General features: G+C 44.0%; 1 protein-coding gene across 1 annotated transcript in view; it reads left to right on the top strand.

The window, feature by feature from the left end:
- Positions 1-16,975, top strand: part of PAPPA (pappalysin 1) — a 248,894-nt gene that overhangs the window by 41,874 nt on the left and 190,045 nt on the right. Inside the window, exon 3 of the mRNA XM_061201000.1 lies at positions 12,859-13,004. Within this exon, the coding sequence (XP_061056983.1) occupies positions 12,859-13,004 (146 nt within the window). The remainder of the gene's footprint in view (positions 1-12,858; positions 13,005-16,975) is intronic.

Raw genomic sequence — 16,975 nt, 5'->3', positions numbered from 1 at the left:
GGGTGTGAGGGTGGGTTGAACAGACACCGGTACATTTTGTTTCCGTGAAACACATTTCCCTAAATTGATTTCAGCCCGGCTGGTACCTTCACAGTCACCGCTGGCCGATTTTCCACCTCCTAAGAGGGCACCCCTCACACCTCCGCTCTCACTTTCTGCAAACACAAAACCACTGTGTGGACAGCCGTGCGTGTTGCTCACGGGTTTGTCTGCAGACCTTGAACAGGCTCCCGTTTACCCGTTTTTATGGAGGGGCGTTTTCTTTCTCCTTCCCTCTCTGCTTCTCTTTCTCTCTCTTTTCCAGGTTCTAGGTCGTTTTGTTGGTCTGGTGGTGGAGGGTGGAGAGTGAGGGGATTAGTGTCTCTGTTTCGAGCTTCTGATGTTTGTGATTCTAGCCTTTTTTGAGCTCAGCCAGCCAGCCACAGCTCTCAGCCTTGAGCTTGGCTTCTCACTGCTGAACTATGTTTACAGCCACCGAGGGCAATGGTGACTTCCACTCCACCAAAGCCTGGAGTATCTCAGAACCGTACAGAGGGTGGAAAAGCGACATGAGGGAGTTTGCCTGTGGCTTGGCACGGCTCGAGGAAGGAAGTGACTAGATCCTTCCAGTAACTTCGTAGCCAGCATGGAGTAAGTCACTTCTATGACTTCAAATTCTGCATCTGTAAAATGGGATAATTGGGATAGAAGAGTTCTGAGGTCTGTTCCTGCTCAGACATTATAATCCTGGTGCCAGGCTTGTGGGACTGGAGCTAGAGTAAAAAAAGGTGGGGGCTTAATATTGAAAAAGGTACAAATGCGTTGACGCTGGAGGCATATTAGGGCAATAAGACGGTCCCTGCCTTCAAAGTGTTTGCCAGCCCCTGTATCTAATTGAGTACGACGTGTATGCAGTAACACTGAAAGAACAATTTTACTCTGTGACAAGTTGAAAAAAAATCCTACTTCTGTCACTCAAGTCCTAGCAGTAGCCTAAGGAAAGAGCCCCACCTTGGGCAGTCTGCATGTCTGCTATTTTCTTTTCCCTCAAGCCCTGAATGTGGCATCCTCTTTCCAAAAATCAATTTGAATTTAATTCTACTTTCGACATCCTGACATACAGTGTCATACTGTCCAGCGTTATTTCCCCATATGTGACCTCTAACTGTCACATGACCCTTTGAGAGCTGTCTCTTTTTTAACCCCTCAAGAGACCCAAATTTGTGGCAGTCACTAGACTTGTTCAAGATCATCCAGAGAGAGCTACATCTCTTATAACAACTGTATAGTTCTCACTTTAGCTACCTCTGTGATTTGCTGAAGGCTAGGTGATTTGTATGGGCCCAGACTGAAATCCAGAAGTTGCCATGTTGACTCGTATTGATGATAATGTTGTAATTCTTGCTCTATCCTCCCCAAATATAAAATTGTTGGGTCAATCTTCACATCACTGAAGTTTTACATGGCTAAAACTTAGAGCGAAACTACACAGTCTACTGAGATATGCCTGTACCTAGAACTCTGTGGCTACTACAACTTAGAGCATAGAGGTGATTTGTCTTTATTTAACTGCACATCAAGTGTAAGACCAACCACAGGGCTGTCAGCAAGCTGTGTATATTCTTCTTAGTGTGGTCAGTTGTATTATTTATCAATTGTGGTTTTGATCTTCCAAGAAGAAAGCCAGGAGGTGGAAAGAAATAGCTGAGGGCCCTGGAACTGCATGCTTCTGTTGTGAAAGCAATAATTCGACATGCAATTATCACGTTACTGTCCTGATACTTTTGAACACACCATCACACTTCGACTGTTGGTCTTCCTTACTTATCAGGGGATTCTTCAAGTTTAATGGCTTCTCTGAAAACAAGTAAACTTGGAGTCCCTGGGGCTATCAAAGCAGAGATTGTAGAGCCCCCAGGAAAAGATGTTAGGAGAGCGACTGTTCATTCGTGCGTGTGTGTGTGTGTGTATATGTGCGCGCACGCACACGTGTGCACAGGCATGTCTGCCGTGTGGAGGCACAGTGCTATGTGCTGGGGGTACAACAATGAGCATTTCACAAGATAGGTGTGCTTCTGCCCTCCTGGAATTGCCTGCAGGTAAATAAGTAGCCAGTTGGATAAGTGCTGCTGTGGAGAAGTCCAAGGTGCTGAGGGAAGAGAGGATGGGTACTTGACTCATTAGGTCAGAGTCGCTTCTAGCTGGGTCCGGAAGGATGGGTCATGTTAACCAAGCGAGTGGAGCTGAGCTTTCCAGGAACCAGGTGTTCTGACACTTTGCCTTCTGCCCCAGAAGTCTCTAAAAGCCATTTTCAAAAGACAAATGAAAAAATAGGAGCTGAGTAGTTCCTAGTGAAAAGTATTCATTTTAAATTGGTGTCCTTTACTCTGAGATTATTTTATTCTTTCCTTTAGAGTCCTACTCCAGTACCCTTTATTTTATTACGTGAGGGTCCACATATATGAGGGTTTCACCTTTTAAATGCTTTACTTATTTGTCAAAATTAGAAATTGCTACTTTCACCTCAATTTTTTAAGATGATCCAAAGATCTGAGGACCTCTCCATTAGCCCACCCTGCCTCTCTGAATCAGCACCTTCCTCTCCTCCCATCCAAATCCTCAGGGTTCTCGATCCCCCCCCCCACCCCATCTCCATTATGATCCTATTGTGCAGAGAGCTTCAGGCCAGTGATTTTCCTAAGGGTTGACTTTGACCTTCCACGTGACATGGCAGAGGGCACAGCCCCAGAGTGACAGAGCTGATGGGCCTAGAGTTTAGGGCAGCAGTGGTAGGGGTGGGGAGAGTGGAGTTGATGTATAGAGTCTGAGAATCATGAAGGAGAGACACTCCAGTAGACCTCATCAGAAGCCAGACCCATCCTTTCACCGCCTCTCACTCCCGCCCCCACTGAACGTCAAATTGTTCCTCGTGCGTAAATGCCTCTCCTTCTCAGATATTCTCATATCCACCCCCTTTTCTTCAAGCCACTGTCAATGCCTTTACTTTTATCCCTCTTCTAGTCCATCATCCACATTCCTCCAGAAAGCTCTTTGGAAAAAAATGAACCAGATCATTTTATTCTCTTCCATAACAATCTGCCAGGGTCTACTTAAAGCTTTCAGGATGTTGCCCATCTTCCATAACCTGGTATACAAGGTCCTTCCTGATATGGCCATCGCTGACCCCTCCGGCCTCATCTTGTGAAGTTGCTCCCATGCTCCCAACTTTGAAACCACAGCAGAATACTTGTAGTGTCTCACTCTTCTTATGCATTTTCAGGCCTCTTGGCTTTCTGGAGCTTTTGCCATTTTCCCTGTTTCCTACACTTGGTCCAGGGTTTATTCTTCCTGTGAAAACCTCGATGATACCTTATCCCCCTTCACCTGGATAGGTGTCATTCCTCTGTGCTTCCGTCACATTCAGCACTCCCTCTGTTGTAACACATATCATAAGAGAAGGTAAGAGACTAATAGTTATAGTCTGTGGGATTCAACAGACTGGGGACCATATCCTGAATTTGACATCTATGAGGGAGAGGGAGGATCTTGGAAAAGTGGTGTCACCCCACTGAGCCCTGGTTTCTTCCCCTGCAAGTTGGGGATACTCATACTTAACACATAAGGTTTTTGTAAAGCTTCAAAGAGATAATATAAAAAAGGACTTCAACAGTGCCAGTGTATAGTAAACTCCCCCAAATGGCAGGTTTTATTAGTATTATCACATTGTGTTGTGATCATCTGATAATTTGTCTTGCTTCCTTCATAAAACTGCTAACTCTTTGATAGTGAAAAGTGTTTCTCATTCATATTTTATGCCCAGTTTCTAGCTTAAAGTATGGTATATGATATAATCTCAATAAGTATTGGAGAATGAAAGAGGAAAAGACTGAATAAATAATATGCAAGGAAGTTAAAAAGGAAAGAATGAAAGCGGGCAGGCAGGCAGGGAGGGAGGGTAGAGGAAAGGTAATGAAAGAATGACTTATTCAGTAAAATAATGAAAGAATGGTCAATTTTTCAGTTGATCCTTCATTGGTACTGTTACATTTTTCTGAGATTGCATGTCAAGCTTCCATATAAAAGCTGTTATTTTTGAAACCAATCATTCAGGATTCCGAGAATTTAGTAAACTCTCCAAGCAATTTTTTTTTTTCCTGTGCCTCTTCTTACAAGAGAGGCAGCGTTAGGCATTTCTGACAATGAAGCTAAGCAGGAGAATAAAGTCCAGATCATTAGGGCCCTTGGGATAAAAGTACAAAATCCAGGTTTTAGAACTGGTCACAGTTTGGAGAAATCTTGTTATTTGGAACAAGGATATGGATGCAATAAACATTCTGAGGTTTATCTTGCTTTAATGACTTGCTTTGCGTGGCTTTGATCTTTATATTTGATAATCACTTTCAAATGGTCTGGTGTGTTCTGGAAGTGGAGGAGTGGTTCACGGAACTGAGATCCTCCCTAGGAATGACAGACTGCAATCAGAATTTGGAACTAGGCAGTGTTACAGGACTTTCTCTATGAGTTGTAGAAACAGGGCAACTGCCTATGAGGAAGATAAACACACTGGTCCAGTGATGGGAACCAGGGTTCACTGATGGAAGGGAGGCACCGTGAGCATTGGGACCTAAGATCAGTTTCCTCTAGCTCCATGGGCAAGCTAAATAGAATTGTGCATCTTGGGGCCTTTTCATGAGTTGGGCACTCTTTTAGGGACTTTCTTGTGTATTACTTCCTTGGATTTTTACATTCCACTTTCTAGGTTGAATTTTATCATCCCCATTTACAGATGAGGAGATTGAGGTTCAGAGAGATTGAGTCCCTTCTCCAAGGTCACAGGGCCACTTGGTAGAAGAGGGAGGACTTGAACCCTAGTCTGCCTGTCTCTTAAGATGTGGCTTTTTTCCAAAAGAAAAGTAAGGCCAAGGATGACGACAGTCAGATAGGTCTTAGTGTGTAATTCCAGAAGAAAATAGTAAATACAAAAATATGCGTAACAAACTTTGACATACGTATGCCCCACTTTCGTATCATTGATTGAAGAATAGACTTAAGTCCAGAACGTTTCTATCTAGAATTCTATCCAAGAACATTTAATTATGAAAGTAACAGAGAGTCTTACTGTGTAAGACTGTTCTCTACATGGGCTACAAGGAGAATAAGGGTCCAAGGTATTCTATTTAAATGTTACACTGTCATATTTAAATTAATTTCCCTTAAAAAAAAAGATGTGGCTTTTTCTGTAGCACTCTGCTGCCCTTTCCCTTAACTTGAAAGAGTTGTCCCCAGCCTCTAGCTTGGAGATGGCCTGTTCTCAGCTAGGAGCAGCTCAGACAGACCCTCCTCAAATTGAGGGCATCCGCACATGGCTGACACCATCCCTGTAACCCACCTGCACCTATCAAGGGCCCAGGGAGCAGGACTTTGGCAGGGCACCACTCAAAGATCTCAGCTATCACTTCTGCAGTGGGAAGTCAGTTTGCTCTGATTGGGAATAAAAATAGGTGCTGGTCAGTCTTGATCTGGGCTCACTGGAATCCGTACCTCTGACCAACCATCTTTAAAATGGGAGAGCCAGTGTATTATGCTTCTAGAATTGGAAAAACTTGAGCCTTTCATGATTCCATTTGAGGAATCGTTGTTGTTGTTCCGCATTTTGAATGTAGTTCCCTTTTGCTTCTCATTCAATAAAACAGGCCCTGACAGCCCTCTCATTGAGATTGTTACAGTTGTACCATCTCAGGCCAGTGCATTTAGGAAATGTGTTGCTGGCACTCACCAGCGAGTGAGATGCATAAAGAAAATATTCTAATGACAGTTGAGTTGAGAGAGCTTTGATCTCCCTCCAGAACTGCTCTCATGGCTTTGAAATGCCGTTTTGGTAGAGGGGTAAAGTCTGGGCACCTTGTCTGGGCCCCCCTGAAACTGACATTCCAGGGGACCCACAACCTTCACAGGAGGAGCCAGGTACAAGAGCTGTGCGGGAAGAAAAGAGACACCAAGACACCTCTCTTGACAGGCAGTTGGGGAGAGGATCTAAGTGAGGAGGGACTTTCCAACTTAGCCCAACGTTTCCCGAACTCGATTGGTTATGCTGTTATTTGATTTTTGGCAAAGGCAGAGGTGGGACGGGGGGGAAAGGATTTCGATCAAATATGTTTGGGAATACTTCATACGCTCTCTGTCTTATTCCCATTTCGTATATTAAAGGCTCTGAAAATGCTTGCAATTAAAAGATATACGTATTTAACCCTGTTTAAAGCCATCTGACCTGGAAACCCTTTTCCTTTAAATATGCCTCTGCTTCTTGTGGATTTAGCCTTCTATAGACCGTGATGTAGAAAACACGGGTAGTTCACAAGCTCGCTGAATAGACGGGCACTCTGAGCTGCAGACTAGGCAGCTGAGCATCATGGGAATGGGCCAGAAATCCAGGCAGTGTAGGTTCTGCACAGGGTGTCCAGCTGAGGAGGAGGGTAGATGCTACAATCCTTCCCATGCCTAGCTCTCCAAGCTGTGCCCCCTTGCAAGGAGCTATGTCCCACCCCCACCCCCCGGAGGGAGAGGTGACTTTATTAGTTGGTGCAAAGGTGCTGTCACATACAGGCTAGTGAAGAGAGGTCTACACCCCTTATTTGATACCTTGGGAAAGTCGCTTCACTTGCTTGAGTCCTGGGCTTCCTCATCCTGTTTTGAAGTTATGCAATTTACAGGAGAGATAGGTGCTCAAAAGCTGTCAACCAGAGGTAGCTCTATCTCTTGAAGGAAAGTTTTGGGGAGACACAGAGATGATAAAGACTTGACTTCTACCTAGGCACAGAGATGATAAAGACTTGACTTCTACCTGCTTGAAGCTTACCGCAGCCTGATGGAGAAGACAGTGACGATAACACAGAGCAGGGTGATAGGTACTAGAATCCAAAGTAGGGGACTCTGGGGAGGGAGAAGTCATCTTCAGCTAGAGGTGGTATTGATGATTTTGGTGTTGCTAATAATTTTCATTGTAATTAGTATAATAATAATGCAATAAAAATAGCCTAGGCTAGTCAATGAGTGTCTTCAAATGTGCCAGACACTGTGCGAGGAACTTTTTCTGCACTGCCTCTAGTCCTCCTGACACCCCTGAAGGGTGGACATCATCGCCCCATTTTACAGGGGAGGGTGGTCACGAGTGGACACATGGTATACATTACATGTAAGCTGAGCTTAGCAGGGAGGGTAAGATTTTAAAAGGCTGAGATTCAGGAAGAGAGCTGATAAGGCAGAGAAGAGAAACTGATGGACATGCTTCATGAATGGGCATGATTGGGGAAAACCAGAGGTTCTCGGGATGAGGAAACCGTAGTAACTTGAGTTGGAGTTTGTGGGAGGGAGAAGAAGATTGGGTGGGTAGGGATGAGACACTGAAAGCCGAGACGGGGAGAGCCACCCTGAAGGCAGACTGTCAGTTTAGGTTTCTTCCCAGTAGGAGGAAATAGGAGACCAGAATATGGAGGGGACTTTGTGCCAGGCTGGTGCTCATTTCATCCCTCTGGTATCCCCATGAGCTAGCTGAGACTCAGAGAGGCAGGGCAACTTGCCCATGGATCTAGGTCTGTCTATCTGTCCAACTGAGTAGTACCTGCTCATAAATTAATAAAGACACAGAGTTTTGGATTTGGATTGATTTGGGGGGGGATAGTTATTTTTTTTTTAAAAGAAATTTCACCAATTTATAGTATACACAGGGGGCCAACCTCCCCGCAGTGGCAAAATGGAAAGCAAGAGGCCCTGAGCAAACCCTTTTCCTCCTCTTATCAACCCATCTCCCTAAACTCTAATGATCCTTCTCACTTTGACCTTCTCTGCTTTCTCCTCCATCCATCAACAGAGGGAATAAACAAACCTTAAAGAGATGGGGGAGGAAGGTAAATACATGGATTCGTGTCCCTGGGATTTTCCCCTGATACTTCTGGGAGACACCCAGCTTGGCTCTGAACTGGTGGGAAGGCCTCAGCCAGCAGAAGGAAATCTTTTGGCCACAGAGCCGTTTTCCTTTGTGTGGGTCCCCCCCTAAAAAAGAGCCGGAGAGGAGAGGGGCCAGTGGGGTCAGGGGCCTGAGTGGCCCCTCTTTTGGGAAATGGGGGCTTCTCAAAGTGTGAAGAAAAAAACAACACCACCCACATACAAGCAAGGGAGAGGCCTCAATATCCCACATCTCTGCCTTGGGCCAGGATGAATACCACCCCCTGAAAAGATTGGTTTCTGCAATTACATGAGAATAAACAACCAATTAAAACATCTCCCTGCCCCTGCCCCACCCCTCTCTTCCTCTCCTGAAGCTTTCTCAGCCTGGAGCAAAGGGGCAAAGAGGTGACTTTCTCTAATAGCATTTGTGTTCTCTGCCTGAGAGAACGGTTGATGGAAATGGACAAATCAATTAGAAAATAATAAATAATGTGGAAAGGGCCGATCCAGGAAAATCTTGGCTTCTCTGTGTTTTCATTCTCCTCCCACACATTGTTTCCTTTCACAGTGGCCCTGAGTGAGCTTGGACTTGAGGGTGAGGTTGAGGGAAGAATTGGACACATCTAGATTTGGACTTGGCGTTGTCTGTATTTATGTGATCTCTGAACCCCTGTTCCTTCATCTGCAAGATGGGGATAAATAATAGGAATTGCTAAACATTTCCCGAGGGTTTCTACGTGCCAGGTATTATTCTAAGCCCTTTACACTTTCTTTATTAACATCCTAAATCCTCAGAACAACTCTAGGAGGTAGATACTATTATCATCCTCATTTTGTGTATAAAGAAACTGGGGTGCAGGAAGTTAAGTCAATGGCCCAAGGTGACCCAAACATCCAGTGGAAGAGCTGGATTCAAACCCAGGACGCTGGCTTGAGAATGAGCCATCTTACTCTGCTACGTGACTTCAAATACTGCAAAGAGATGGGACAACAGGTGTAGCTAGCACAGGGACTGGCACACAGCAGGAGCTTACTGCATGCTGTCTTTGTCATTCCTCATCCCTACTCGGATCAGAAAACTCATTCAAACTCGTTATGAGGCTTCTAGTCTAAGAAGCTGAAGTTGGGATCTCTGGGGAGAGGAGGTATAGCAGCAAAATTTCGGATCCATATTTCAGCTTCTGTGGCTGTCCTTGGAATTACTGGTCAGCTCAACCTACACACAGATGTGCCCTTTCTAGGCCTTGCTTGTGTCTCCAACTCATGCTCACCTTTTTTGGAAAAGCTGCAAAAGTTATGGTCACCTGACTATCATGGGCTGTTGATCACATGGGTGGCCAGGAGGGCACTGTAGGTCTCAGACATATCCTGTTCCCGTCGGAGTAGAGGTGTAGGTTTGCGACCCATAGAAATGCCCTGGGAAGCACCAGGCAGCCGTTATTAATCCCAGTATATTGATAAGGAAACTGAGGCCTCATAGGAAGGAAGTGCTGAAGCTGAGACTGGGACCTAAATATTTTAGATTTTCTCTTTCCCAATGTAAATTCAGCTCCATCAACGTCTCCTGAGTGCTTGCCCAGTGTCAAGCCCTGTGCAGAGAACTGGGTAAACAGAGATGAATTAGGCACATTCCCTGCCCCCTGGGAGCCACAAACAGTGGTAGATACCGACAGGTAGAGTATTTGGAATGGTGTGAGAGCGAGTACTCATAGGAGGTAGATGAGTACAGAGATGGTAAAGGGGGTGGAGGTGAGATGGGACTCAGGGAAGTCTTCCTGGAGGAGTGGTACCAGAATGGACTTCGGATTTGTTCATCAGGGGATAAAATGGGAACAAAGTCCCTGACAGAGGGAACAGCATGAGTAAAGGCACTGAGGATAAAGGCACTGCATCTTGGGGGGCTGGCGGGGGGGTGCTGACAACACACAGTGGGAAATTCAAGAGAGAGAACAGAGGGAGAAGAAACTAAAGGGGGAAACAGGGTCTTGCAGGCCCTGCTGGGGATCTCTGACTTTACTCTTTCGCATGTGGGATCCCCTTCTGTGATTCCAGGAGGGAAAGAGAAGGGCAGCATCGTTAGTGTTCTACTGGCCAGGCTCTGCACCAAACCCCCGTGAGAAACCACACTGGGAGGAAGGGAAACTCTTCCAACTAGCTGTGTGACCTGAGTGAGGTACGAAGGCTCTGTAAGCCTCTTTTTCCTCCTCTGGAAAATGGGGATAATAATACCACCTACCTCGGTGTTATTGAGAAGATTAAAGGTGATAATCCATGTAAAGTCAGACCACATGGAAGGGCCCAACAAACATTAAATATCATTATTCAGAGACTTTATCTCACGTACTACATCAAGCTGCCTGCTTGCTTATTTATGTATGTTTTTATTCATTGATGCATTTCCAACTTTACTCAAGAAATGCTTACCAGCTGTTCACAAGGATCCCTAAGATAGAAGATGGCAGACATAAAATGGGGCTGAAAGAAGCATGAGGGTGAGCAAGATCCCTCTCTCTATTTAGAAAACGATCCGTTAAATAATATGCCTCCAAGAATATACAATGGAGAAAAGGCAGCCTCTTCAATAAGCGGTGTTGGGAAAACTGGACAGCTATATGTAAAAGAATGAAATTAGAACACTCCCTAACACCACACACAAAAATAAACTCCAAATGGATTAAAGACGTAAATGTAAGGCCAGACACTATAAAACTCTTAGAGGAAAACATAGGCAGAACACTCTATGACATAAATCACAGCAAGATCCTTTTTGACCCACCTCCTAGAGAAATGGAAATAAAAACAAAAATAAACAAATGGGACCTAATGAAACTTAAAAGCTTTTGCACAGCAAAGGAAAACATAAACAAGATGAAAAGACAACCCTCAGAATGGGAGAAAATATTTGCAAATGAAGCAACTGACAAAGGATTAATCTCCAAAATGTACAAGCAGCTCATGCAGCTCAATATTAAATAAACAAACAACCCAATCCAAAAATGGGCAGAAGACCTAAACAGACATTTCTCCAAAGAAGATATACAGATTGCCAACAAACACATGAAAGGATGCTCAACATCACTAATCATTAGAGAAATGCAAATCAAAACTACAGTGAGGTATCACCTCACACCGGTCAGAATGGCCATCATCAAAAAAATCTACAAACAATAAATGCTGGAGAGGGTGTGGACCCTCTTGCACTGTTGGTGGGTATGTAAATTGACACAGCCACTATGGAGAACAGTATGGAGGTTCCTTGGAAAACTAAAAATAGAACTACCATACGACCCAGCAATCCCACTACTGGGCATATACCCTGAGAAAACCATAATTCAAAAAGAGTCATGTACCACAGTGTTCACTGCAACTCTATTTAACAATAGCCAGGACATGGAAGCAACCGAAGTGTCCATCGACAGATGAATGGATAAAGAAGATGTGGCACATATATACAATGGAATATTACTCAGCCATAAAAAAGAAACGAAACTGAGTTCTTTGTAGTGAGGTGGATGGACCTAGAGTCTGTCATACAGAGTGAAGTAAGTCAGAAACAGAAAAACAAATACCGTGTGCTAACACATATATATGGAATCTAAAAAAAGGAAAAAATGGTTCTGAAGAACCTAGGGGCAGGACAGGAATAAAGACGCAGACGTAGAGAATGGACTTGAGGACACGGGGAGGGGGAAGGGTAAGCTGGGACAAAGTGAGAGAGTGGCATGGACATATACACACTACCAAATGTAAAATAGATAGCTAGTGGGAAGCAGCCGCATAGCACAGGGAGATCAGCTCGGTGCTTTGTGACCACCTAGAGGGGTGGGATAGGGAGGGTGGGAGGGAGACGCAAGAGGGAGGAGACATGGGGATATACGTATACGTATAGCTGATTCACTTTGTTATAAAGCAGAAACTAACACACCATTGTAAAGCAATTATACTCCAATAAAGAGGTTAAATAATAAGAATAATATGCCTGTGACTGACCCAAAGCTTTATCATTCCTATTCTGATGGGAGAATCATACTCCACAAGGGAAGCGTTCTTATTTATTGCGCACCTAGGATATGCCAGTCTCTTTCCAAAGGCCATTTCTTTCTCTCTCCAGCATATGTTTGTTCGGTGTATTGAAGAGCTGATGATCGTAGCGTGGGGAATTAATTTACTTTCCAAACATGTCAGTCTATATTCTAAATATCTACAATGGCAGCTACCCCAAATACCATATCCCTTAGCCTATTTTATGGACAAAGAAATAGATGCTTACAGAATGCAGAATCATCTATGGGAGGCAGATAATGCCCCAGCGTAAAGAGCATAAGTTTCCAGGCTAGACAGAATTGGCCTTGAAACCCAGTTCTGCAACTTTGGGCAACCTGTTTAATCACTTTGGACCACATGTTGCTTATCTTGAGAACAGAGTAATAACACCTCCTTGCAAGATTTGAGTAGAGATGCAAAGTAGGCCTCCTAGTACAGCTTCGTATTTGCCAAATACATGGTCCGAGGTCCATAGTGAATGAATGAAGTAGGGAAGACGCCAAGGCTAGAATACATGTTATCTCTTCCATGGTCTGTTCTCAATCTATATCCATATTATGTTGCCCTATCATCAGTCCATATAACAGAGTCCTTAGGGGCACAGGTGTTGACTTCAGATAAATCTAGGTTTTAAACTGAACTCTGCTATTGTTTATAAGCTGAGCAATCTTCAAGTTTCTTAAACTCACAAGGACTTAATTTTTTTATCTGTAAAATGGGATTATCTCACTTACCATATAAGATTATTGGAGGCAGTCAATGAGGCGATGTTTATAAAATGCTTAGCCAAGTGCCTGGCACATCATGACTCAATTAATTTGGGAGTACCTGTTATTTGAATACTACCTTTTTTGGATGGTGATGACAGCCAAGGTTCTTTTTCTCTTACAGAGCATACTTGGATGTTAATGAGCTGAAGAACATTCTTAGACTGGATGGATCAACACACCTCAATATCTTCTTTGCAAACTCCTCGGAGGAGGAATTGGCAGGAGTAGCAACTTGGCCGTGGGACAAGGAGGCCTTAATGCATTTAGGTGAGAATTAGAAACTTCTTCAGGAAGAAATTGGATTAGTACAGGAATACGTTTAGTAGTGAGAATGATGATGATGGGGATCATGGTAGTGATGATGGTGAACAACCTACTTACTTATCACTTTTTAATTTTTCAAAACTCTTTAGCGTTCCTTATCTTTCACCCATCAAGTGATGCTTTGAGAAATATCACAATGTTATTAATCCTGTTCTACCAATGGAGAAACTTAAGATCTAGAGAGGGAATGGGACTTATCCAAGGTCACAAACAAATCAGCGGCAGAACCACAACTGGAATTTAAATTTCCAACTCTCTTCATCTATTGCTTTCTCCTTATACCCCCTGCCTCTTAGTTCATGCAAATATCTTCTCTACCTAGTAACCACATTGTGCTGGCCCAGCCAGTGATGGGTTGACTTGAAAGATGCCAAAGAGGCAAGAGAGAGTTCGTAAGAACTCCCTGTTCCTCCATTTTTCACCCACCAACACCACCAGGAACTCTTCTTACATTCAAATTATGCAAATCCATAAACAAGACATATGTTTACACAAACCAGTCACCAAAAGTCAGAAATGACAATGGTTTCTGAACCAGGCCCTGTAAGCAAACGTTGTTCTTTAATTTTAATTTTTCCATGCTCTCTTCCAATACACGTCTATAGGTAGACATGCGTTTTTCAACTTGTGCATATTTGAAATCATAGCATACATGCATGTGTTCTTTTTCACTTAATATTCTTTTTTTCACTTAATATTATGCTATCTACATTTTCCCATGTTGCAACAGTCTTCAAAATTACTTCCCACCCAACTTTTTTTCATTTAACATCACAAGAGGAAAGCATCTCTCTAGGTTATGTCCAGTTCTCTAAAGACAAGATATTTTTTAATAGCCACATAATGTTCCATGGAGTGAGAGCACTGCAATTTATTTGGCTATTTTCCCCTTGTTAGAATGTTCCTATTATTTACACCAGTGAATAGTGATGACTCGGTGAGTACCTTCATCTGAGAATGTTAGGGGTCAGCAGAGTGATGGTACTGGATCTTTCCTCAGGCCTGTCTGGTCTCCTGGTGATACAGCCAGAGTCCAGTAGCTGCTCTAAATCCACAATATCTTGGAGATACGGGACTCTGCAACTTCAAACAATAAAGTTGTGTTGAGTCAAACTCTAGACTTAGTTCCCTCCAGACCACTATCTTTTCCTAGTTGTTTTTAAGAGAGTGAAACCAATTTGTGTGTCTGTGTGTGTGCACACACATGTGTGGTTGTGTAAATAGATAGAAACAAAAATAAATATCTAGTGGTTCTAACTGGGTGGATTTTTATGCCCTAGGAGACATTTGACAATGTCTAGAGAAGATTTTGGATTTTACAAATGGGGGAATGCTACTGGCATCTAGTGGGTAGAGGCCAGCGATGCTGCTAGATCTCCTACAATACCCACAGTAAAGAATTATCCAGCCCAAAATACCAGTAGTGCTGTTGTTGAGAAACCCTGAGATAGATGATGGGTGGGTAGACAGATAGACAGGCAGACCTAGACAGACAGGGGCGGGGCAAAAGAGAGTGTGCAGCTTAGGCAAGCTGAAGCTGATTAGCTTATGTCACATGCCTGACATGGTGTATGGGAATCTTGCTGGTCCAGGGCCAAAATACATGGTTGTTCTTAGCTGTGACTTAACAGGATGGCCTTAGGCAAGACCCTTTCCTTCTCCAGGTCTCAATTTCTTCAGATTTTAAAGGAATAGGTTAGACGTAGAGGGTCTCCAAGGACCCTTCTCAGTGCTGAAATTCTGTCCTCTTGGAAAATCAACCAAAAGGGTCATGATCAGAGTTTTAGAAGGGTTGAACAGCAGGCTTCTAAAATTAGAGAAAAATACTCCTGATAATACTGTGAATTTCAGACACTGGCTCAGGACCAGGAATACAGAAGGCTATAAATCCATAGCATGTTATAGTATTTCAGGATGATGTCAGCCTCAAGCTATTTCACCTTTTAAGAGAAGCAGTGGAACAGGACTCAGGCTCTGTGCTGTCGCTCTGTGAAAAGGGGAGAGTTGGGAGGTGTTGAGGTGAACCAGACAGAGCCAGGCTGGACATTAAGTCTGCAATCCTGTCATTATCCCTGGAAATACCTGAGGGGTCCTGCCAGCCTCCCATTCCCCATTTACCTCAATGTTAGAGCTTCATAGAAAGACAGAGAATCATTGGCGCTATCTATCGTAGCTGTTTATTTTAGAGCACGCCAGAGATGCAAAGTCACTTTCCCAAGATGACACAGCCAGTGCGAGACAGAATGAAGATTGCAATCCATGTTAGGCTAACTCCAGCTGGCCTCCAGGCTGCCACCTCCCCATCCTGAGACATCTCGATCATAAGCAATTCCTCTGCAGTAGGCCCAATCAAATCCAATTTATTAAAACCATATATATATATATATATATATATATATGTTTTTTTTTTTAACCCTCTTTTCCTGCTGTTATGCCATGATCCCTGGAAAAAGCCTTGGGTGGGAAGGCGATTATGTTTCATATTATGATTGACAGAAAATAATTGAGAGAGATTTCCTGTCTCAATTTCTCTTCCTCCCCGCCTCTGCCTGCCCCTTCTCACATACACACGCGCGTGCACACAGCCCCACACATCCTCTCATACATCTTTATCTTTGTGCTGGAAGGCTCTGAGCAGTTCAGAATTAATAGACTCCATGAGCCCCATGGCTGAGCAGGCTTACCCTCCCAGCAGTTCAGTCCGAGATAAAACTACCCCCATGCCTGCTCCAGGCTTGCCAGCACAAATCAGCAAGGCCCTGGCTCCTCTCCACTCTTTCATAAGATCCTGCTCTGCACACAGTCACTGCTTGCAGGTTGCTCAGACTTGCATCTTAACCTTCCCTTAAACACACTTGGATTTCCTTCTTTTTTCTTTGGCCACTCCGCGTGGCTTGTGAGATCTCAGTTCCCCGAACAGGGATCGAACCTGCGCCCCCAGCAAGGAAAGCACCGAGTCTTAAACGCTGGACCGCCAGGAAATTCCCCACACTTGGATTTTCCAGTTGAAATATCTCTCTGCCAGCCTGTATGTATTTCTCCAGTGCCTAAAAATGAACATAGAGCCATGCTATCCATTGATTTTCCTGACATCTGGTCCATCTATCTGCCCAAGTGGAGCAAAGCTCAATCTTTTAAGACATGGGGTAGATTATTGCTTCTCAAACTAGAGCGCGCAGGCAAGTCCTCTGGGGCTGTTGTTAAAATACTTATTCTGATTCTGTAGGTCTGGGGTGGGGCCTAAGGGTCTGCATCTTTAGTCACCCTCCAGGTCATGCTGCTTGTTCTTGAGCTACACCTGGAGTAGCAAGTGGTTAGACAGTAAGTAAGGCACTTGCTGTGTGTCAGGTGCTGTGCTGGCTACCTACGCGTGATTACTTTGGCCTCGTAAAACATCTTTAATTGGGTCGGCATTCAGCAAATATTCAACATACATTTAATGAGATGCCATATTCTGGACCCTGTGGTGAACATTAGCAGTAGAACTCAGATTAAGACCCCTGGCTTTGGAACCCAAGGATCTCGGGGTCAAATTCCAGCTCCCCATTTACTAATTCGATCATGGGCCAGTTACTTCACCTCTCTGTGAGTCAGTGCCGCTCTTACTGGGTTGTGAGATGATTCAGTGTGATTATACACATTAAACACTGAGCACAGGGCCTGAGGATACATAATGAATGCTCAAGAAACAGTGGCTATTTTGACCAGTGTTATAATGGTGAGCACGCCATGGTGCTGGACTTTATGAATATTCACTCTCAAAGGGTACAGAGCTGCAGATATGGGATTCAGAGATGGCAGCTGACTTGGTCAACTTCACAGAGTTAGTGAAGGCAAAATGAGAACCGGAACCGAGGTGTCTGGCCATGAGGGCTTCATTTAAGCAAATGCGCGTAGAGTGTTTGTGAACCAGG

This window comes from Eubalaena glacialis, chromosome 9, assembly GCF_028564815.1.
Source record: "Eubalaena glacialis isolate mEubGla1 chromosome 9, mEubGla1.1.hap2.+ XY, whole genome shotgun sequence".
NCBI classification, from domain to species: Eukaryota; Metazoa; Chordata; class Mammalia; order Artiodactyla; family Balaenidae; genus Eubalaena; species Eubalaena glacialis.
This window is presented reverse-complemented; position numbering and strand designations above follow the sequence as displayed.